General features: G+C 43.6%; 1 protein-coding gene across 1 annotated transcript; it reads left to right on the top strand.

Moving 5' to 3' along the window:
• Positions 1–12214: 12214 nt before the first annotated feature.
• On the top strand, positions 12215–24238 carry LOC307154121 (uncharacterized protein; the record flags this gene model as incomplete). The annotated part of the gene is made up of 10 exons (XM_079898896.1): positions 12215–12274; positions 12493–12582; positions 13381–13455; positions 14497–14586; positions 16994–17083; positions 18154–18340; positions 19193–20242; positions 21832–21978; positions 22065–22118; positions 23985–24238. 10 exons carry the CDS (start codon positions 12215–12217, stop codon positions 24236–24238), a joined length of 2097 nt encoding a protein of 698 aa, XP_079755022.1.
• Between the last annotated feature and the right edge of the window lie 281 nt (positions 24239–24519).

The following is a 24519-nucleotide window of genomic DNA, read 5'->3' as shown; positions in this document are numbered from 1 at the left end:
GTCGGCAAACGCACATGAACTCACAGGGGTGACAGCTATGACTTTAGTGGAGGGGATGAAGAAGAAAACTGTGAAAAAGGAGTGTACGTTTGTGAAGAACAAACTCTTGTTGGCATGCAAGTAAAACAAAACGACTATAAATTATTTAAATTGTTACATTAATTTAGTTTTGTAAGCTAAAGAAGCCCATGATGCTGTAGTGGTGCTGAAGTGATGCTGTATTATAATAGCAATCTCCACCTGCTAAATATAAGGACATATATCCAGGGCCGGATTAACATAAGGGCTAAGTGGGGCTGAAGCCCCAGGGCCCACGGGATTAGGGGGCCCGTGATTGGCTGGAGGAAATGAGATTGTCAAGTCATAGGTGGTTGATTTGTGTATAATAAAATAACAAGAAGTTATTGGAAAATGTGCCTGACTGATATAATTCACCGCCCAATCAAATTAACTCTACAATTTGCATTGGGAAACGCCTCTTTTCGTTATGCTTTCATGTAGAACATGGGAATAAATCGCTCGCAGGAGGAGTTCAAAAATGATTAAAAAGTGATAGTGGTGCACAAAAAAGGAAAAACAAACTCGAAAGGCAGAAAAGGGTTGCAAAAATTGGTAAACTAACTAACTACTTGGGTTCACTTTCATCCGTGCCCGTGGAAGACCCCGAGTGCAGCGGCAGCAGCCCACAGTTAGCTTCACCCTCCTGCCTCGTCACCGATCCGCGTGTTTTAGACGTCGAAGAAGGGAAGCAAGCAGCTGAAGAAAGTTAATGAGTTAAGCACTATTTGGATGGTAATTGTTTCTCGTGGAGTCGTAAGGTATTTTCAATTTTTATAGGGGCTATTGGTGATTTTATTGCAGTCTGAATCGGAATGTCAGTGTTTTTTCTCCCACCATGCACCCACCCGCGTAAAAATCCTCGGCCGAATTACGAACATCAAGGTCCAAATATATCCAAGGTACATGGGCATTTTTTGCCCCGATGAGTTTTTGTCTTATTGTAATATTACATAATATAAAATAAATATATCACACAAGTAAAAGCGCAGTTCCCTATCGTTCGGTCACTACGACGTACGTCGTGGTGAACGACGAATAGGAATCTCGCTAGAGAGGCCAATCTACTTCGAGTGAAACTAAACAAGCCAATGCACATTGGCGTGCAATCATTTGCATCAGCTGTGCAGCCTCGCAGCGCGGGTATTTAACGAGCAGCTGGTGTGATTGCACTTCAGCTTTTTGCTTCGGAGCCAAGCACTTCGATGCGTCTTCTGAGAGTGGAATCGAGCCATTGGATCTCTCTTCGGTGCGGGTGTCACAACACGGCAGCGGGGACAGTCTTCTTGTGTTTGTTTGTCTTTCTGTTTAAAAACTGAGCAAACAAAAGCTGTTTTAACAGCTGGTAAGGTGCGCCGCGAGCGCTCAAAGGCTGTTATCACAGCTGGTAACAGCGCACAGACGGGTGCACATTCCCGTCTGTGTTCGCAGTGTCTGTTCCCCCTGTGTGTTTCGTACCAGTGAGAGCAGTCCCTAAAAAGAGCTTACACAGATAGAAAAGCATCTTTTTCAAAAAAGGAAAAAATGACTTTCTATCTGTGTGTTTCTGGATGCGGTCGTTACCTGGGTTCACAGGATGGTCACAAGCGCTGCCTCGTGTGTCTGGGTATTGAACACGCTGAGGCAGCGTTTGTGGATGAGTCATGTACCCATTGTGGGAAGATGACCATCGCGGAGCTACGGTCGAGACTCTTGTTCCTGCAAAGGGGCGGAGTCCCCGTGCCGCTGCCTCGATCCAATCCTCCTCTGAGGGTTGCTTCGGGCAGTGACGTGGGTGACCTGAGGATCACGGTGAGCGCGTCTCCTTCGGGGAACCAACCCCCTAGGAGCCCTCACCCCTCTCATGCTCCGCAGCCAGTTGAGCCTCCATTGGAGAAAGCTGGACCATCCTCGCGGTGTGTACCGGTTGTCTCCTTTGGGGCTCCCTGCGAAGACCAGATGTCGATCGCGGCATCGAAGGGTGGGTCAGACTTCTCTGCGGACGACGACTCGGCGCCGTTACCTCCTTCTGGTGTGTCAACGGTGCCTGAGACGGACCCGGAGATGATGGCCATGCTTTCCCGGGCCGCCAACGGGGTCGGGCTCGTGTGGAACCCTCCACCGTGTCCCGAACCCTCGAGGTTGGACGATTGGTATCTCGGGGTGGCGCGCGCTGGTTCTCAGCAACCCACCCCAGTGCCTTTCTTCCCGGAAGTGCATGAGGAGCTTACGGGGACGTGGACGGCACCTTTTACTGCCAGAAACCGTTCCGGTGGCTCCTCCTCCCTCACCACCCTTGATGGCGGGGCAGCTAAGGGTTACACGCGCATCCCGCCAGTGGAACGGGCCGTTGCCATGCAACTGTGCCCTAACTCCACTTGGCGTGGAGAACCGTGTCTCCCTTCACGGGCCTGTAAGTACTCGTCGGATCTAACCGGCAAGGCTTACAAGGCCTGTGGGGAAGCTGCCTCTGCCGTGCACGCCATGGCGTTGCTGCAGGTTCATCAGGCCAAGGCACTGAAGAACCTGCACGAGGGTGGTCATGATCCCCAAGTTCTTCAGGAACTTCGTATCGCGACGGACCTCGCGCTTCGTGCGACGAAGGTGACCGCGCGGTCGGTGGGTCGTGCGATGTCCACCATGGTGGTCCAGGAACGCCATCTCTGGCTGTGTCTGGCAGACATGCGGGAGTCTGACAAGCTCCGGTTCCTGAACTCCCCCGTGTCCCAGACCGGCCTCTTCGGCGACGCGGTCGAGAACTTCGCCCAGCAGTTCTCGGCTGTACAAAAGCAGACTGAGGCCATCCGTCACATCCTGCCGCGGCGGCCAGCTGCTGCTCCCACCCCTCCGCCTGCGGCTCCTCAGTCTGCTCGTCGCCGAGGGCGGCCTCCTGCGTCTGCCCCTGCTCCCGCGCCGCAGCAGCAGCCTCCATCCAAACGGCGCCGTGGAGCCAGTCGCAGGCGGACCGCCCCGCCCGTCCAGGACCCTGCTAAGAAGGGCGGCAAGGCCAGGAGCAAGCGGCCCTAGGACGGGCGACCCAGAGATGGCAGGGACTGCTCTCCAGGAGACGATGACTGCATCGCTCCATCCCCCGGAAGAGGGCCGGGTGGAAAATCTTTGTTTTCCTTTTCTTTTTGTTCCGCCGCTGGCTTCAAAACCAGCAGTACCCAAATTTTCAATAAAAGAGCAGTTTCTTCCATCTCTGGGTCCGAAGAGGGCCCGGAGAGCAGTGGGGGGAGAGAATCCTCACCACTCTCATCCGCCTCTTCTATCGCCAGTAGGCAGCAGTGTGCAGTTCGAGAACGCAACCCAGCCGCCTCCTGCACCTCCGGCCTCGTGGAACCAGGTAAGTGTTGCACAGCACACTCAGACTCCGCTACGGGTCGCCTCCCAGAGAGAGCCTCCCGAGCCGAGCCCTTGTGTTCCACCTCGCTGCCCCACTCCGGGTATGCCTACGGTCCCCTTGGTCCCGCTTGTATGGTCTCTGCGAGCCTGGCTAGCGCTCCCCAGTCCGTCTCGCTGGCTCATTCGGACCATCAGGCTCGGCTATGCAATTCAGTTCGCCCGGCGTCCCCCCAAGTTTCGGGCCATCCACTCCACTACAGTGAGAGCAGCCGATGCCCATGTCTTGCGCGCGGAGATCGCAGTCCTACTGGCGAAGGACGCGATAGAGCCGGTCCCTCCAGCCGATATGAGGTCAGGGCACTACAGTCCCTACTTCATTGTACCCAAGAAAGGTGGTGGGTTACGACCGATCTTGGACCTGCGAGTTTTGAATCGGAGCCTTCACAAGTTAGCGTTCAAAATGCTCACGCAGAGACGCATTTTCGAATGCATCCGTCCCCAAGATTGGTTTGCAGCGATCGACCTGAAGGACGCGTACTTTCATGTCTCGATTCTTCCTCGACACAGGCCGTTTCTGCGCTTTGCGTTCGAGGGTCGAGCATATCAGTACAAGGTCCTGCCCTTCGGGCTGGCCCTGTCTCCCCGAGTCTTCACGAAAGTCACGGAGGGGGCCCTTGTTCCCATGAGAGAACAGGGCGTTCGCATTCTCAACTATCTCGACGACTGGCTCATACTAGCACACTCTCGAGATCAGTTATGCGAACACAGGGACCTCGTGCTCAGGCACCTCAGCCAGCTGGGCCTTCAGGTCAACTGGGAGAAGAGCAAACTCGCCCCCGTGCAGAGGATCTCTTATCTCGGTATGGAGTTGGATTCGGTCGCACAGACAGCGCGCCTCACAGAGCAACGCGCTCAGTCGGTGCTGAACTGCTTGAACACATTCAAGGGCAGGACGGCGGTCCCACTGAAATTCTTTCAGAGGCTCCTGGGGCATATGGCAGCGGCAACAGCGGTAACTCCGCTCGGCCTGCTCCATATGAGACCGCTTCAGCACTGGCTTCACGGCCGAGTCCCGAGATGGGCGTGGCATCACGGCACTCACCAGGTGGCAATCACACCGCAGTGCCGCCAGACCTTCAGTCCGTGGTCAGACCTCTCGTTCCTCCGGGCAGGAGTCCCCTTGGAACAGGTGTCCAGGCATGCTGTGGTTTTCACAGATGCCTCTGCCACGGGCTGGGGTGCCACGTACAACGGGCATGCAGTGTCAGGGGTGTGGACGGGCCCCCAACTGCACTGGCACATCAACTGCCTCGAGTTGCTAGCAGTACGTCTCGCTCTGAGCCGCCTAAAAAGGCCGCTACAGGGCAGAGACGTGCTGGTCCGCACGGACAACACTGCGACCGTTGCGTACATCAACCGTCAAGGTGGTCTACGCTCCCGTCGCATGTCGCAACTCGCCCGCCATCTCCTCCTTTGGAGTCAGAAGCATCTGAGGTCGCTTCGAGCCGTCCCTGGTGTGCTCAACCGTGTGGCCGACGAGCTATCACGAGCTGTGCTCCCGGGAGAATGGCGACTCCACCCCCAGGCGGTTCAGCTGATCTGGAGAGAGTTCGGAGAGGCTCAGGTAGACCTGTTTGCCTCCTCAGAGACCTCCCATTGCCAGTCGTTTTATTCCCTGACCGAGGGGACACTCGGCACGGATGCACTGGCACACAGCTGGCCCCGGGGCCTCCGCAAATATGCATTTCCCCCAGTGAGCCTACTTGCACAGACCCTGTGCAAAGTCAGGGAGGACGAGGAGCAGGTCCTTCTGGTGGCTCCCTATTGGCCCACCCGGACTTGGTTCCCAGAACTTATGCTCCTCGTGACAGTCCCTCCCTGGCCCATTCCTCTGAGGAAGGATCTTCTGACTCAGAGACGGGGCACCCTTTGGCACCCGCGTCCGGACCTCTGGAAACTCCATGTCTGGTCCCTGGACGGGACGCGGAGGTTCTAGGTGACTTACCCCCAGAGGTACTTAACACCATCACTTCTGCGCTAGCGCCGTCTACGAGACGTGCGTACGCCTTGAAGTGGAACCTGTTCGTCGAGTGGTGTTCCTCCCGCAGAGAGGACCCCCGAAGATGTTCGATAGGGTCAGTGCTTTCCTTCTTGCAGCAAGGGTTGGAGCGAAGGCTGTCTCCCTCCACCCTTAAAGTACATGCTGCTGCTATTTCAGCATATCATGACCACATAGATGGCAAAACGGTTGGAAAGCACGACCTGGTCGTCAGGTTCCTTAGGGGGGCGAGACGATTAAATCCTCCTCGCCCCCCCTCCATACCCTCTTGGGACCTTTCCCTGGTGCTCCGAGCACTTCAGGATGCTCCCTTTGAGCCTTTGCAGTCAGCAGACTTAAAGCTTCTCTCCTTGAAGACTTTGCTGCTGGTTGCACTGGCCTCGATCAAGAGGGTAGGGGACCTGCAAGCATTTTCGGTCGACGAATCGTGCCTAGAGTTCGGGCCGGGTGACAACCATGTTGTACTGAGACCCCGGCCTGGCTATGTGCCCAAGGTTCCTACCACTCCCTTTAGAGATCAGGTAGTGAACCTGCAAGCGCTGCCCCTGGAGGAGGCAGACCCAGCCCTGGCTTTGCTCTGTCCCGTTCGCGCTCTGCGTATGTACGTGGACAGAACTCAAGGCGTCAGGACCTCAGACCAGCTCTTTGTCTGTTACGGAGGCCAGCAGAAAGGGAAGGCTGTCTCCAAGCAGAGGATGGCCCACTGGATACTGGATGCCATTGCCTTGGCTTACCAAGCTCAAGGCCTGCCCTGCCCGCTCAGGTTGCATGCACACTCCACGAGAGGCGTTGCGTCCTCCTGGGCGCTGGCACGTGGCTCCTCGCTAACAGATATCTGTAGAGCTGCGGGCTGGGCGACACCTAACACGTTCGCTAGATATTATAGCCTACGTGTAGAGCCGGTGTCCTCCCGTGTTCTCACCCCAAACGGGTAGAAGCACTGTGAGTACCGGCTCTGTCGGCTTGCTGCACCCTACTGTGCACCCTTATTGCTCCAGAGTCAAAACCTGTCGAGTCCTCCAAACACCCTCGGCCCGGACGTGGCGGAGCGTCCAGTGCCAGGCCTTTACCCGCTGAATCCTTGAGAACCGGGTCTAGGCTGGGTCCCATATGTTTGACCCTACGGGGATCCCATATGTGTATATCTTCCACGGCTGCTCCTAAACGGAAGCCCGTGTCTTCCCTTGGGCTAAGTCACCCACTATTCATATGCAGTACAACCCTTGGGTTAGTCCATATGTTTATTCCCACATAACTCTTCTTAAGAATGTGGTTCCCGCAGCGTTCCCCTCCCTCAGTTCGGGCACGCTTTCCCAGTGTTATCCAATAATCTCACTGTATGGGTTATCACGGAACAACAGTGAAGGATACTCTCGGTGTAAGCCCTCTCCTATCGTCCTTCCAGGCAAGAAGGTGTAGAGGCTTACTCAGGGCGCTGGATGGGGTGCAGCAGCTGTGGCACTTTGGTAGGGATTCCTATTCGTCGTTCACCACGACGTATGTCGTAGTGACCGAACGATAGGGAACGTCTCGGTTACATATGGTAACCCTCGTTCCCTGAGGGAGGGAACGGAGACGTACGTCCCGTCGCCACATCTGCCGCTACCCGCCGGGGCGACCAGCTTTTCAGGCTTGGCTCCTCAGCAAAAAACTGAAGTGCAATCACACCAGCTGCTCGTTAAATACCCGCGCTGCGAGGCTGCACAGCTGATGCAAATGATTGCACGCCAATGTGCATTGGCTTGTTTAGTTTCACTCGAAGTAGATTGGCCTCTCTAGCGAGATTCCTATTCGTCGTTCACCACGACGTACGTCTCCGTTCCCTCCCTCAGGGAACGAGGGTTACCATATGTAACCGAGACGTTTTCCCCAAATATCAGCACAATTGATGTGATATATGTTATGCAACAATGAGTTGACCAATAAGTTAACATTGAGAGTTACGTTTTGGTTTATCGTCATTTCGCCGATGGAAATTCCAAAATGAAACCACGGCAGAAACAAAACTGATAGTGGTGATTCTGAATAATCTGCGTTTTGAACGAATGGGTTCATTTAATGATTCATTGACTCCTCGTTTGCTTCGTTGTTGAATCAAACAACTGTTTGAACAAATCGGTTGAATGAATGACTCGCTTATTAAGACAGTGACTTGCCGCCACCTACTGTTAGTTTTAGTTTCATACTTAATGTACCCTTTAATTAGAAATTAAAAATTAGAAATCATTTTATATTTAAATATTAAATAAAATAACAATCATAGCATTTATGTAATTGTAAATGCAGTGTAAATGTATTACTATTTTTTCACAGATATCCACATGAGAAAAAATTACCATCTGAATAGGGCTTTAGAAAGCAAATGTTTTATTAATGCTTACTTTGTCCCTTTAGATAAAATGAGAGAAATAGCCATAAATGCACTAATGGAAGGCGAGGGGGTAAAAATGTTTTATCAATAAAATGTTCCCAAAATGAACCAAGAAATTATGTAATAATTTAAAATTAAAAAGTAATTTTTATCGTGATGTTCCATCAAAATCTGTGCAGTAGAGGGTTAATGTGTTAAATAGCCTGGACTATTTAGTGTGCAAAAATAATAATAATAAATCATGATAAAGAAAAACATTATTTAAATATATTGATTAAAAACAATAAAACAAATTTATTGCAGTAGAAGACTGTGGCGTGGCAATCAGATGAAAGGGGGCCCTTGGTGTTGCTATAGCCCCAGGGCCCAAAGTCCTCTTAATCCGGGCCTGCATATATCTGCTACATTTTGTCTCATGTCAGTAGAATAAAATGCATTTTTAGTTTTTTTTAGTTTTAGAGAGGATATTGCAAACCTGCGTTACTCCCCTAGCTAAATCTAGATCCACCCGCCTTCTAGCTTCATTACTTCAGCTGGAGATGATCAGTTATCATTGTTCTGTGGTTGCCAATCTGAACAATTTAGGGAGAAATCCACCAGTCTCTGCACAGGGAGCTTTGCTGTGTCTCTGCTTTCTGAAAACAGCTGCACTACAGTCACGCATCTGCAAGCATGTGAAAGTAGTGAACATGTGCTATAAACACTTCTGTGCCTCTTCATGGCCGGAGAATAACACTTTCTAGATGTGCCCATGAAGCGAGACTCTAGTGTCAGCCGTTGTCTGCATATCCTCATATAAATAAACTCCAGGAAGTGATTTTCACACAAACAGAGTGAGTTGGCCTCCACAGCTGGGCCTCGGCCCTCTCCCAGTCCCGGCGAGCGAGTACGGTGTGTTTGAAGAACACCTGCATGTCTTGAGCCTTTGACTCAGGAGATTCTGGATCTGGAGTCTTCTGGCACAGAGCTGCAGGCTGACACACCGTCCAAGCTTTAAAAACAAGGAGCATTAGCAGGTTTGTCCATCAAACATTGGGGTTTTGCAGCATTACTGAAATGTTTCGCTTCAATTTGGAAGGGCAACGACCAATTCACTGTGTATTTGATGGTTGTGTTAATGTAACTGGACTTTAAACAAACTCAAGAGAGTGCCAGCTTTATGCATAAACTGTTCCTTGAGTTATAGAGAGCAACACATGTGCATTGAGTAACAGGCAGGTGGTATGACAACATTACTTTTAATGTTCTGTCCAGCTTATCTGGAGAAAGATAACACACACACACACACACACACACACACACACACACACACACACACACACACACAGGCATCCAAAACACAGGTGTATAAATAAGTGATAAATGTGTTTAATATAAAGTTTTCTAATTCTGTCTCAGGGCCATGAATAAGCTGTAACAGAGCCACAGCCTCCTCTTGTGTGCATGTGCACTGGCTTTAGGGAATACATATCACACTTTATATGTGAAATATAAAATTAAAAAAATTATGTTTGCTTTAATTTAAAATCCTAAAAAAATAATCTTGAATGCATCGGTTCCTGTAAAACACAATCTCCAAAATTATCTGAGGCTTGTCGTAAAAACTGCATAGACATTTGTTTGTATTTACTTAGTAATAAATACATCAAATAACCCTAGAGCTCACAGGAATGAAATGTCAGAGTCTGGGAAATACAAATTTATCAAACCAAATTTATCTGCGCAGTCATCGTTTGATGTCATGTCTAATGTGCAAAAACAGAAATGATGTAACTGTATGCACCATACATTTCCATAATCATCTTTTCCCTTTGGGCATAACAACTAAAGTAACTGCTGACAACTTAGTGCATGTCAAAAAATTGACCATCAAAAGAGCACTGAAAATCTTCATAGTGCAATGCCTCAACATCTGCTGGATGATATAGTCACACACATTCCTGCTTCCCCAGAGCATGGATGACCTCTTCTAGTGGCCCCATGAGACGGACACTTGTGTTTTGAGTGAAACATCTCAGCATTGGGTGGATTGCATGAAATCTGGAACACACATTCACGTCCACAACGCGATGAGCAGATGGGAGTCTGTATCCACTTGTAGCTTTTGTAATTGCTAAAGTCTGGACCTTTACTACAGACATTGTGTTTGTTTGTTTTATTTAGAATTAAATGTTTTCTTAGTAGCCCAACTTTATTGTATTTTTATGAAGTTGCAGTGACACAGGAAGGCTGTGATATCATTAATATGAGTACTTTCAGGCCATTAAATAAATGTAATGTGTTTATGATGTTCTGTTAGTGTACTAAACCTGTAAGATAAATTAATTGGTACCATAGTAACCAACCACAATGATCAATACAAAACATGAGGGGCAACAGACCTGACCGGTATCTTGTGCAGTGTGTAGAGTGTTATTTAAAAAAAAAAAAAAAAAAATTTACAACAGTGTTTACTGTTAATATAGATCTGTACACTGTTCATTTAGTTAGCTGAGGAGGACAGAGGCAGTAGTATAAGCAGCATAGTTTCTATAGCAACCAGCACATGCTTTACTGAGCCTCCTGCAAATGTCTGGGTTTAGACTACTTTCCAAAGATATGACTATGTTGAATCTAGTACACTTGTAGAGGGGATGGGACTGCATTTTCTCTCGTAGTTTTACATACTTTTGACCAGTCAGTTGCATGTTAATTATTTGAATAATTCTAAAACAGTTCTTATGCCAAAAGCATCACAGTGATAACCTTTTATGTCCTGGTTCTTTTTAATGTCATAATAATCTGTAATTCATATTGACCAAAGAAACCAAATTTAAAAGGACTTTGAACCCAAAAACACACTGTGAGTCCCATTACTGTCACATGAAGAAAGAGAAAAAGTAGAGAGTATGATATAAAGAGAAGAGAATCTGACAGAATATGTAGGCTATCAATTTAAGATTTTATCCTGGAAAACTAAACACAGCTGCTCTTAGTTAAAACTTTTTTTCTTGCTACCTGTCTATTATTTTTGGATGATAACACTGAGCAGCAATATGGTCTATGAAGCCTACTAGAAATTCGCTCGATTTGGTATTTGATTAGAGAAATTATCTTATGAGGTCAGTGACTTTATACAATCAGAAAACAAAATCAGTTGGAGGAAGGATGAAGTTTAGTCTGAATGTGGTCCAGCACAGCTGGAGATTAAAGCTGTCATCCTGTTACTTTGTGCAAAATATGCTGTTACACTTTTCAATGTATGCTTAAAAGAATCAATAAAATATGCATGGTCCAGTTATGAGCACATAATTTGGCTTCTGGCCAGATACATATCTATGTACATTACTAATTTACCCAGACTTTTGTTTTCTGATCATGCTTGTCCCAGTGAACATTGTAATCCTGACAATAACTTTTTGTAATTTAGGCTGTGACACCTGTAAAGAGTAAACATGAAGCGGTGTAGACACATTAATCCAAAGGATGATGCAAGATTTTATATTACTGCTGAAAGTGACAAAGTGGGACTTGACATCAAGTACATCAATGCTGAAAAGGGTAAGTTGAATCTTCTGATTGTTTAATCATGATTCGACTTTAATATATATCATTTTTTGCCACTTATTTGTTGTTTTGTCTTTGATGAATTAGGTCGCGGCATCTTCGCCTCTGTTCCATTTGAAAAAGGAGACTTTCTATTGGAATACAGAGGGGATCTAATAAGCAAGCAAGAATGTGAGAGGAGACAGAGAATTTACCATGACCTCCTTAAAGTGTTTATGTTCGAGTTCCATTTTAATGGAAAACTGTGGTGGTACGTATGTCACTGGTTAATCTAATCAGAATTATGACTCTCTTTCTCTTTTCTCACGTCAGGTTAATTTACATTGCATTAGTATAAAAACTGATTGTTTTGAAAATGTTACTTGTGTTTTTGTAGTGTTGATGCAGCAACAGAGAATGATGACCATATAAACCCTAATGCCAAGATAAAGTACCTCACTGTGCAAGGGATGCCCCATCTCTGTTTGTTTGCAGTTCGAGACATAAGTCCAGGAGAGATGATCACCTATAATTATGGTGACTCAGACTGGCCATGGAGATGCAAGGTGGGCAAAATTTGACTTTGTGAAATTGTTAGTTCTCATATAAGAAATGGTTTAACCATAGAACATTTCACATACCAAAATACTGTACATTTTCCATCTAGCTTCAGGAGGAACATGATTTTTATAGCTTTTGTTAGCAGTTTCTTAGCACCACCTAACCAGCACACCATAGATGATACTGACCATTACAGACTGGTAGAACAAAAACAATGAAGTCATCAAATACTGTGTTCATCAGAGTGTAGTTTTCATAGTCCACGGTCTACAATATATATATATTTATTTTCCTTTTTACAGGGCCTTGATGACGAAATGGCTCCAAAGATGTGTGGTACCACAAATCCCCCATCCACAACTGATGATACTGAAGAGGTATGTCCTCACAAAAGAAAGATTTTTATTAATATCTTGCTCTTGATTGTTAATATCAAAGAAGTTGTCAGTGAGTTTTAAAGCAAGGTTTTCCTCTGTCTTTCTGTCAACAGTAGAATGGTTTATTTTTTTTAATTCAAATATCAAATGTCCTCTCTAGTGTCACGCTCCCTGGACTTTCTCTTTATTGTCCTTTGTCTCTGTTTCATCTTCTACAGCTGACCACTGAGAGCAAGTGCACCCATACAGCCGTCGGCCACCCGAATCAGACTAGTCCAGAGCTCAGCCCATGCACCAAGGTTGGAGAGGTAAATTAAATCTCATGTACAACTTATTTGTGGCAAAATGTCAAATCTACCAACCTATTTCAATATGTGTGTGTGTGTGTGTGTGTGTGTGTGTGTAGTCGCCTGAGTAGAACATGCTTTATGTGGACAGGCGCCTGAGTAGAACATGCTTTATGTGGACAATGGAATGGAAGGACATTGTCTAAACGCGCTTTTTCAAGCTTCAGTCAGTATAATATCTGAGTGTATGTGTATCAAACCCTGAACCCCACCCAAACATGACTTGGGAGGTCCATACAGTTTAGAGTCCTGTCCCCAGAGGCATCACTTTGGTTTTTAAGACGGCCTGCATTGGATCTGTATGTTGGTTTAATGTGAATGCTAAGTTGTTTGGTTACATGTAATGGATAGGCACCCTATTAGTTATACTGGGCTACAATAAGTCAGCTCCTGGCACTGAGGCTAACCACAAATTCTCCATCTACAATTTAAAAATATGAAGAAGGTATATCTTCATATAGGATATGCTTTAAATAAGCTGCATTCAAACATTCAAAGGAAAAAACAAAAACTCAGATAATATCTACAAGGGCTAAATTCTGCACAAACCTTCAATTTCAATCTCATCCAGTGACTTCCCCTGCATGCTGGAAAGGTTTCCTTTCTCCATTGACAAAAGGAGTTTGGAAATCTTAGCTAGTTGTGTTGTGGGAACTGGTAATCTGTAGAAGTCGCGGTGAACACTAATGTGTTCATCAGAGTGTAGTTTTCATAATCCACGGTCTACAATATTTTTTGTTTGTTTTTTCCTTTTTACAGGGCCTTGATGATGAAATGGCTCCAAAGATGTGTGGTACCACAAATCCCCCATCCACAACTGATGATACTGAAGAGGTATGTCCTCACAAAAGATAGATTTTTATTAAAGGGGGGGGTGAAATGCTATTTCATCCATACTGAGTTTTTTACACTGTTAAAGAGTTGGATTCCCATGCTAAACATGGACAAAGTTTCAAAAATTAAATTGTACGTTTGAAGGAGTATGTCTGTGCCAAAAAATTGTCCTTCCGGTTTGTCACAAGTTTCGGAAAGTTTTTTTCGAGTATGGGTCTGTGTCACGTAAGATGGGGCGGAATTTCCTTATATGGGTCCTAAGGGCACTTCTCCGGTAAGATCGCGGGCGCGCACGCACTCGTAGACCAGACAGAGAGAGAGAGAGTGAAAGCAGTACCTCATCAAAACGCCCTGCTCGGCTTCAGGGAAGTCAATGTCACCAAAGAAGTGTTTTTTTGGTTGCCAGGGCAAGACAACCCTGCACAGATTCCTAAAGAACCCAGCGTTAAGGGACCAGGCGTTTGTTTTTTCAGAGACTGTTTGTTTTTGTGCAAGACTGTTTGTTCCCTGCATTTCGACGATGATTGTTTTATAAACAAAGCCCAGATCGACGGATTTGCAGATTGTCTAATGCTTAAGGATCGAGCAGTCACAATGATAAAGGTTCGCGGTCGCTGGCGGTGAGTAAAACTGCTTCAAAAATGTCTCTGTGTGTTGTTAGCTCGGTTAGCACAGCTTTACCACCGGCCGCACGGCCCGCCTCCAGACGCTTGTTTTTTTCCGGAAAGACTCCGTACAGCCTATCTGTCTTTTATAAATATAATAAACCTAAAGACTTTTTGGAGATATGAAGGATGCAATACTACTCTATAGGTACTCAAGATTAACAGGAGATTGAGTGAAAATGAGCATTTCACCCCCCCTTTAATATCTTGCTCTGATTGTTAATATCAAAGAAGTTGTCAGTGAGTTTTAAAGCAAGGTTTTCCTCTGTCTTTGTCAACTGTAGAATGGTTTATTTTTTTTAATTCAAATATCAAATGTCCTCTTTAGTGTCACGTTCCCTGGACTTTCTCTTTATTGTCCTTTGTTCTTCTACAGCTGACCACTGAGAGCAAGTGCACCCATACAGCCGTCGGCCACCCGAATCAGACTAGTCCAGAGCTCAGCCCATGCACCAAGGTTGGAGAGGTAAATTAAATCTCATGTACAACTTATTTGTGGCAAAATGTCAAATCTACCAACCTATTTCAATATGTGTGTGTGTGTGTGTGTGTGTGTGTAGTCGCCTGAGTAGAACATGCTTTATGTGGACAGTCGCCTGAGTAGAACATGCTTTATGTGGACAATGGAATGGAAGGACATTGTCTAAACGCGCTTTTTCAAGCTTCAGTCAGTATAATATCTGAGTGTATGTGTATCAAACCCTGAACCCCACCCAAACATGACTTGGGAGGTCCATACAGTTTAGAGTCCTGTCCCCAGAGGCATCACTTTGGTTTTTAAGACGGCCTGCATTGGATCTGTATGTTGGTTTAATGTGAATGCTAAGTTGTTTGGTTACATGTAATGGTTAAGCACCCTATTAGTTATACTGGGCTACAAGAAGTCCAGGGTTTCCCGCAGAAAACGTGCTAGTTAAGGTGGTGGGGTTGCATACAGACTCGGGGGGGGGGGGGGGTATATATATATCTGTTTTATATATATATATATAGGGGTGGTGTGGCGCAATGGATAAGACACATGCCTTTGGTGTGAGAGACCCGGGTTCGAATCCACTGTGAGACACCAATGTGTCCCTTGAGCAAGACACTTAACCCCTAGTTGCTCCAGAGGCGTGCGACCTCTGACATATATAGCAATTGTAAGTCGCTTTGGATAAAAGCGTCAGCTAAATGAATATAAATGTAAATGTAAATATCTGTTTTATATATATATATATATATATATATATATATATATATATATATATATATATATATATATATATCTGTTTTATATATATATATATATATATATATCTGTTTTATATATATATATGGGGTAGTTGACAAATGGCCAAAAAAAAGGTACTTTTTATGGAAAACATAACTTTTTAAGAAAAAATACATATATTTTTGGAGTATGAAAACTGCAGTTTCAGAAAATAGTAGTGGTTGCTCATTTTGTCAATGACTTAACATATTTTTTTCACGTTTTCACTCAACAGTTCTGTAAATGTGTCCTATGGTGTGACATTTAAAAATAACTAAGAAATTATATTAAATAACATAAAAAAAACCTTGAGACAGAATTGTTCACATTATTAAAATATTATTTTCTTAAAGTGATTTTTATTTTACATGAAAGTACTAATTAGAATCATTTTCACCATGAATAATGAACTTGATAAACTTTTCCTTACGAATGTCAATACAACTTTCAAGCGCGACAAGACTAAAGAGACCCCGCTGTAAGTCCTGCCTATCACACTCACACGTGCACACACAGAAAAGACGCACGTCAGTGTCGAGTTCTCTTTCGGGCTTGAACAAACCATAACACGCGTGTAAGATCGCTTTATTAGATCGCTTTATAGTTTTATTTTTAAACTTTCGGATTCAACCCATGTTCTCAAGCAGTGAAAAATAGAGGACACTGAGTCTGACAACGCGCTGACAGACAGGACCGAGCAGCTAACGTTAATATTTAATATGAAACAAAGTCTCAACTTTCAAATTTGGTCACTCAAAGAAAATTAAACACTAAATAGGCCTAACGTTTTGTGGCTCTTTAATGTGTCGTGAGATTGCCGATCAGTTAAAGCCAAGGTCAAATCCACCGACGTTAATCTAACTCTCCTGACTGCTTTGTCTGACAAAAATGGTGGATTTTGATTGGTCAGACTCAGATCGCATGTCAAACAAACTCCCTCAGAATTGACGCTAATTTAAGCACCAGTTTTTTAAAAGTGATGTAAACATTTTTTTTGAAGACGTAGTTAAGGCGGCAGGCGTCCGTTGCTTAGGCGGCCGCCTTAGTTCCAAAGTGCTGCGGGAAACCCTGAAGTCAGCTCCTGGCACTGAGGCTAACCACAAATTCTCCATCTACAATTTAAAAATATGAAGAAGGTATATCTTTATATAGGATATGCAAAAACTCAGATAATATCCACAAGGGCTAAATTCTGCACAAACCTTCAATCTCATCCAGTGACTTCCCCTGCATGCTGGAAAGGTTTCCTTTCTCCATTGACAAAAGGAGTTTGGAAATCTTAGCTAGTTGTGTTGTGGGAACTGGTAATCTGTAGAAGTCGCGGTGAACACGGCCTTGATGATGAAATGGCTCCAAAGATGTGTGGTACCACAAATCCCCCATCCACAACTGATGATACTGAAGAGGTATGTCCTCACAAAAGATAGATTTGTATTAATATCTTGCTCTTGATTTTTAATATCAAAGAAGTTGTCAGTGAGTTTTAAAGCAAGGTTTTCCTCTGTCTTTCTGTCAACAGTAGAAATGGTTTATTTTTTTAATTCAGATGTCAAATGTCCTCTCTAGTGTCACGTTCCCTGGACTTTCTCTTTATTGTCCTTTGTCTCTGTTTCATCTTCTACAGCTGACCACTGAGAGCAAGTGCACCCATACAGCCGTCGGCCACCCGAATCAGACTAGTCCAGAGCTCAGCCCATGCACCAAGGTTGGAGAGGTAAATTAAATCTCATGTACAACTTATTTGTGGCAAAATGTCAAATCTACCAACCTATTTCAATATGTGTGTGTGTGTGTGTGTGTGTGTAGTCGCCTGAGTAGAACATGCTTTATGTGGACAGTCGCCTGAGTAGAACATGCTTTATGTGGACAATGGAATGGAAGGACATTGTCTAAACGTGCTTTTTCAAGCTTCAGTCAGTATAATAGCTGAGTGTATGTGTATCAAACCCTTAATCCCACCAAAATATGACTTGGGAGGTCCATACAGTTTAGAGTCCTGTCCCCAGAGGCATCACTTTGGTTTTTAAGACGGCCTGCATTGGATCTGTATGTTGGTTTAATGTGAATGCTAAGTTGTTTGGTTACATGTAATGGATAAGCACCCTATTAGTTATACTGGGCTACAAGAAGTCAGCTCCTGGCACTGAGGCTAACCACAAATTCTCCATCTACAATTTAAAAATATGAAGAAGGTATATCTTCATATAGGATATGCTTTAAATAAGCTGCATATAAATAAGATACGCAATAAATAACAAAATACAATGCAATAAAAGGGTAATCATATGTATGAGGTAATTTAAATGTCACATTGGTATTGGATTTAAAATGATTGGATATCGACATGTAAATATGAAATATCTTTCTGTCCAAACTATGTGGCATAAATAAATACTACAATTAAATTTTTCGCCAACAGTGTCAAAAACACCGCCTTGTGTGCGCAACAGTATCCTCCTTGGACAAGTGAGTTCGTTGTGTGGGACCCGTGTCTTCCTTCAAGTGGCTTGGCTATCGATGCACAGGTTAGATATTTAGTGAATTAGTATAGAGTGTATATGTGTTGTGCTCTAACCACTTAAATAGACCTGCAGTGTTAACATTATTTTAATCAAATGTGTTCCAGTTTGTTCAGGGGTCTGGCATAAATCCTGCCTCAAGCAAATTAAAAGAGATGACTTTAACAGCACAGCACAGGTGAGTATCTACTAAGTGAGTGTTGAACTTGAACTGTCTATAAGATTCAATCAACATGTAAAATAATTTGCTTTCTCACCAATTCAGGCGCAACAGTCTCCTGAGGCTTCTGAGGATGAACTGCTGTCAGATCAGGACAAAATTCCACATCCAGAATTGGACCAAATATCATCTGATGATGCTGAGGACATGTCTGACAAGGAATACATACCTGATTCGGAGTCAGAATATGAAGATGAATATGATTCAGATGCCAGCATACCCTTAATGTCAAGTCAGGCAAGAGCTGCACATATTCAAGTAAAACCAGTAGTACCTGATGTTGGAACATCTTTTGGGTCAGACACAGGCACCCCAGTTATGCCCAGTATATCAAAATGTCGGCCACCCCTTAAAAATAAGATGATTCCCAATGCTGCTGACACATCTAATTCAGCAAATTCTATCAAAGACTCATCAAAGGATAAGTTAGAGGATGAAGCTGTGACTCATGAACAAGAATTACCGCATCTGATTATGAGTAAAAAAAATTACTGTTATGTTTGTGGTAAGCCACAAAGCAAAATTTCCCGCCACTTGAAAACACACAAGACACATACTGAAATTGTCCAAGCATTTTCCCTTCCTGAGGACTCAAAAGAGCGCAAGATATTATTAGAAAAACTGAGGAATAAGGGAAATTTTAAACATAACATTGCAGTTTTGCAAGATGGAACAGGATCACTGAAAGTGAAGAGAAAGCCAAAAGCTAAAGCACTGGCAGGAAAGTTTATCCACTGTATGTATTGTCAAGGGATGCACATACGTAAGGAGCTTTGGAGACATGTCCGCAGATGCCCCTTTAAGCCAGAAAACGAAGATTTGGGTGAGACACCTGGGAGAACCAAGGTACTGGGCTTGGCTGCAACTCTGGAGTCTACATTCTGTCAGCAGATCTCAAGTGGAGTGTGGAAGCTCATTAGTGTCATGAAACAAGATGAGGTGGCCTAAGTTGTGCGAAATGACTTCTCTATCATTCAGTTTGCCCAGTCACTCTACAACAAACATGGACAAGACCCTACAAAATATGAATACATTCGACAAAAGCTCCGTGAAGTGGGGCGTTTGTTGTTATGCCTGCGTACAGAATTCTCAGAACATAACCTAGAGGACGCTGTTAAACCTGCTAACTTCCAGAGAGTTGTGCAAGCAGTAAAGAAAGTTTCAGGTTTTGATGAACAAAAACACTCGTACCAGAAACCAAGCCTTGCGCTGAAACTGGGGCATACACTGAAGAAAATCGCGGACATTATTCATTGTAGGGCACTCATGGCAGAAGATGAAGAACTGATCAGGCACACTGACATATTCAAGAAGTTGTACACCTCCAGGTGGTCTGAGTTGGTGTCTCACAGTGCCCTGAACACACTGAGTGATGCCAAATACAATAAACCATCAACATTGCCCTTCACTGAAGATGTTCAGATCCTTCATCAGTACCTAGAGAAATCTGCAGAAAGTGCCTTCTGCAGCTTGAAGGAAGAGGCCACCACTCAGAACTATGCTCAACTTGCAAAACTCACACTTGCACAAATCATTGTCTTCAATCGAAGACGTGCTGGGGAAGTTTCGAAAATGCGCCTCAAAAGTTTTCATGAAAGGGACAACACAAAGCTCCATGAAGATGTTGCACTGGGGTTGTCGAAGACTGAACAGAAGCTTTGTAACTATTTCAGCCGAATTGAAATCATGGGGAAAAGGGGCAGAAAGGTTGCCGTTCTGCTCACACCAAGTGTGGTGGATGCTTTGTCACTGCTTGCCAGTAGAAGAACTGAATGTGGCGTTTGTGCCACAAATGTCTTCCTGTTTGCAAGACCAACGTCAATGAGCCACTACAGAGGACAGGACTGTTTGCGTGTTCATGCAAGCCAGTGTGGAGCAAAGCACCCTGAGTACCTTAGGTCAACACAACTCAGGAAACATGTTGCCACACTCTCACAAGTCCTTAATTTAAAACACAATGAACTTGATCAGGTTGCAGATTTCCTGGGTCACGACATTCGTGTTCACCGCGACTTCTACAGATTACCAGTTCCCACAACACAACTGGCTAAGATTTCCAAACTCCTTTTGTCAATGGAGAAAGGAAACCTTTCCAGCATGCAGGGGAAGTCACTGGATGAGATTGAAATTGAAGGTTTGTACAGACATTAGCCCTTGTAGATATTATCTGAGTTTTTGTTTTTTCCTTTGAATGTTAATTTATAAACATCTAGACTTGGCGTCATCAGCATCCTTTTCCAAGAAAAAAAATCACCTTTCATGTCCAAATATGAGTCGAGGACTACTATTCAGAAATATAAACTTAAGTCTACAGTATGGCTGGACAGTAATTCAAAATTGCTTGTGTAGGTGCAGTCGAATTATGTTAAATATTAACCTAAAATCATATTGTGTAATAATTTATCTTATGTGCTCATGGACCACATTAAACATAAACGCAGGTATAATAGCTCAAAACTACTCAAGTAAAAATAGTTACTTTGCAAAAAGTGGCAAGTACAAAACCAAGTACTATATTTTCCCTAGGTCTTTTTATTTGATGTGGCTATTTCAACCACAGATTTTTATGTCCAGCTATTTATGAGAGTTTTACCAGAGCTGTAAACTATTTGAGTAAATGTAATTAGTAACTGTACTTGAGTATCTTTTTGGCTACTTTGTAGTTGTATTGAGTATCAAAGATATTAGCTACTTTTACTCTACTTGACTACATTTTTGAAGTAAATGTACTTTTTACTCCAATACATTTGTGATGAGTAATGCAATTACAAATTACATTTTGCATGGCACCTAACTTGCAGCAGTTTGTTTCTGCTATAAAGAAGTGATATTTCCATCTAAGTGGCATTGACTGAACTATATCTTGTGCATTTTGCCCTTACTCACCCAAACCTTTCAACAAGTCTACTTTACGTGAATGCCAGTGCATTTAGTAGGTGCTAAATCGCAGACGTTTGATTTAGGAGATGAGGTCATGACTGCAGCCAGTGATGAGTCCAAAACCAGCACATCCAGTGCAAGTAGACTTTGACTATTTAATTTTACTTAACATTATTTTATTTATCCACTATATTGACAAGGCCTTTTTGAAGGATATTGGTTTACGTGTGGCCTTTTTGTGCACCTGAGCTTAGCTGAGACTTGAGAGTTTGTAGACACTTAAATAGATGGTTCACCCAAAAATGAAAATTCTGTCATTTACTCACCCTCAAGTTGTTCCAAACTTGTCTTTGTTCTGCTGTACTAGTCAATGGCTGGCAAGATCTGCTTGGTTACAAAAATATATAAAATGTCTATCTTTGTGTACAGCAGAACAAAGAAATGTATACAGGTTTGGAACAACTTGAGGTTGACTACATGAAGACAGAATTTTCATTTTTGGGTGAACAATCCCTTTAAGAGGCTGTTGTGTCGACCCTGATTTATTGCACTATTGAGGTGTTCAGTTTTATTTAGATTTTAGAAAATAAACATGACTTCTCATTTTACAAATCAACTGTTTCTTATTTTCACCTGCATGTCTCAGGTGTCAAGGACTAGTGCATTTTAGAGCCTAAATTTAGTATAAGTAAAGTACTGTTAAAATCACTTTTACTCGAGTCGTATTGGTGACTTGTAACTTGTAATAGAGTAATTTATGCTGCAAGGTATCTGTCTTTTTACTCAAGTATGGTTTTTTAGGTACTCTTTACACCTCTGAGTTTTACTAATGCCATTTTCCAGATGAGATTGCGTTAAGTGATGCTGAAGACAGTGGGAGCGAATCTGATGACAGCAACACAGATCTCACCGCATCAGAGCTTGGAACTGTGGAGCCTATGGTTTTTGACTCTACAACCACAGAGCAAGACCATGACATGGGAGACTTTGGTATGTTAATTCAATTCATAGTCACTGCTGATAAAATGTATTTTTTCCTGTGACAAAAGTAACTTGTTAAATGATGTTTTCAACAGGATCAGTGTCATTTGTGTCGTCCACAGTAAGTGAGAGTGTACCTCTCTCTGAAGGTAAGATTCAGATTCAAGAGATTTATTGTCTATGCACAGAAGAAACAGTGGTTTATACCCTACAATGAAATTCTTACTTTGCCCAACTCCCTTAAAGGGATACTTCACCGTTTTTTCAGTTTTTTTACTTCAACTGTTATTCCCTTAACTAAGACGAGTTGATGCATACCTCTCTCGTCTCAGTGCGTGCACTCAATCGCTCTGGTGCGTGGCGACACTTTGAAAGCGCTTAGCTTAGCCCAGTTCATTCAATAGGGACCAAACAGAGATGAAGCTAGCAGTGACCAAACACCTCCACGTTTTCCCTATTTAAATACAGTTACACGAGTATTTACACGACCAAGTATGGTGACACACTGTCACTGTCCTATAATGTATGGCGGAATAGCACTGGAAGCACTTCGACTGGGCGCAGTAAAAAGTCACGTTGGTTCTAATGACAGAAGTGAGAGGGAGGGGGGAGAAGATTTTTCAAGTGTGACTTTTTACTGCGCCCAGTCGAAGTGCTTCCAGTGCAATTGCGCCATACATTATAGAACAGTGTGTCACCATACTTGGTCGTGTAACTACTCGTGTAACTGTATTTAAATAGGGAAAACGTGGAGGTGTTTGGTCGCTTCTAGCTTCATCTCTGTTTGGATCCTACTGATTGAACTGGGCTAAGCTAAGTGCTATCAAACTGACGCCGCGCGCCAGAGCGATTGAGTGCACGCACTGAGACGAGACAGGTATGTATCAACTCGTCTTAGTTAAGGGAATAAGATAGTTTAATATGAAAAAACGGTGAAGTATCCCTTTAACAGAAGGATTATTATGCACGTCTTTGTGATGTTTCCTGTCTCTGAAGTTTTCAACTATCAAAATGCAAGAGAGTAATCTTAAAGAAAGAGATATAAATAAATAGCCCTGAATTTAACTCTACTGCATTTGTACAAAACATCTTGTCTGCAAGAGAGCATATACACTTACTTTATTATCAGGAAATGTACAGGGTGGGCCATTTATATGGATACACCGTAATAACATGGGAATGGTTGGTGATATTAAAGTCCTGTTTGTGGCACATTAGTATATGTCATGGTCACCACCCATCTTGAGGAGTTTGCCCCCTCACATATACTAATGTGCCACAAACAGGACTTTAATATCACCAACCATTCCCATGTTGTTACGGTGTATCCATATAAATGGCCCACCCTGTATATTGAATTTGAGATAAAAGTAAAGTTACCTCCTTCTCTTCACATGTTTTCTTGATTGCCCATGAGTACGTTCTATTAATTCTCTTTTTAGCAAGTTAAAAGACTAAAAATGAATTGGTCTGAATGACTGAGTCACAACATGCCACAAAATCTGGAAGATTAAGAGGTTAAAAGTAGTATTAAGCTGATTGTTACGTACGGTTTCAATATCAAGACTAAACTTTCAGACCAAGTTCCAACACTATTTAGCTAACCTTATGAAATCAGATTTAAACTGAGAATCAGACCTTAAACCCCATAGTCTTTGTTTCATTTAAAATACGGTGTGTTGAAGTACAATGCCAAAATTACTTAAGACATGTTACTAATTGTAGTATTACTTACTGCAATTAATTCAAATATCAAAAGGTTTGGCCACATAAATAGATGAACAGCAAAGACATTCTAATATTACACTCCATATTGTCCACACTCTAATGTGGGCTAGTAAAATTGGTGAAATCACATCGAGTGAGCAACCAACTGATACCCAGAGTGAATTAAGAAAAGTAAACTGCAATTTCTTGTCAACTGTGGCATTAACTGAACTCATGTTTTGATGGCTTCAACTGGACAACAAATTTTGTTTGTGATATATTCTTTTTTTTGTTTGCCTATCTTCCAGGGAATTATGCTGATGAGGAACATGGATCCAGAAGAGTGGCAAAGAAAGTGTGGTCTAAGGCTGAGGTCGCCGCAGTAATGCGACACTTCAAAGGTCATGTAAGCAGGGGAAAACTGGCCACCAAAACTGAATGCAGTCACTGCAAACTAGTGGAAGACCCCGTGTTGGCACAAAGAACGGTGCAAAATATAAGGGACTTTGTTCGAAATAGAGGAATAGCTGCAAAGAGGCAGTCAGAAAAAGAAAAGATTTAAATACAATTGAGAATTGTGGTGGTGTTTCTATGTTTGTGTTAAAGGAACACGCCAACTTTTTGGGACATTAGCTTATTCACCGTATCCCCCAGAGTTAGATAAGTCCACACACACCCTTCACATCTCTGTGTGTGCCGTAACTCTGTCTGACGCACACACCGCTAGCCTAGCTTAGCACAAAGACTGGAGGTAAATGGCTCCAGCTAGCATACTGCTCCCAATAAGTGACAAAAAAACACCAACATTTTCCTATTTACATGTTGTGATTTGTATAGTCACAG

This window comes from Squalius cephalus (genome assembly GCF_949319135.1).
Source record: "Squalius cephalus genome assembly, contig: scaffold_62, whole genome shotgun sequence".
Lineage (NCBI taxonomy): Eukaryota > Metazoa > Chordata > Actinopteri > Cypriniformes > Leuciscidae > Squalius > Squalius cephalus.
Note: the sequence above shows the minus strand (reverse complement) of the source record. Positions and strands in the feature narration are given on the sequence as shown.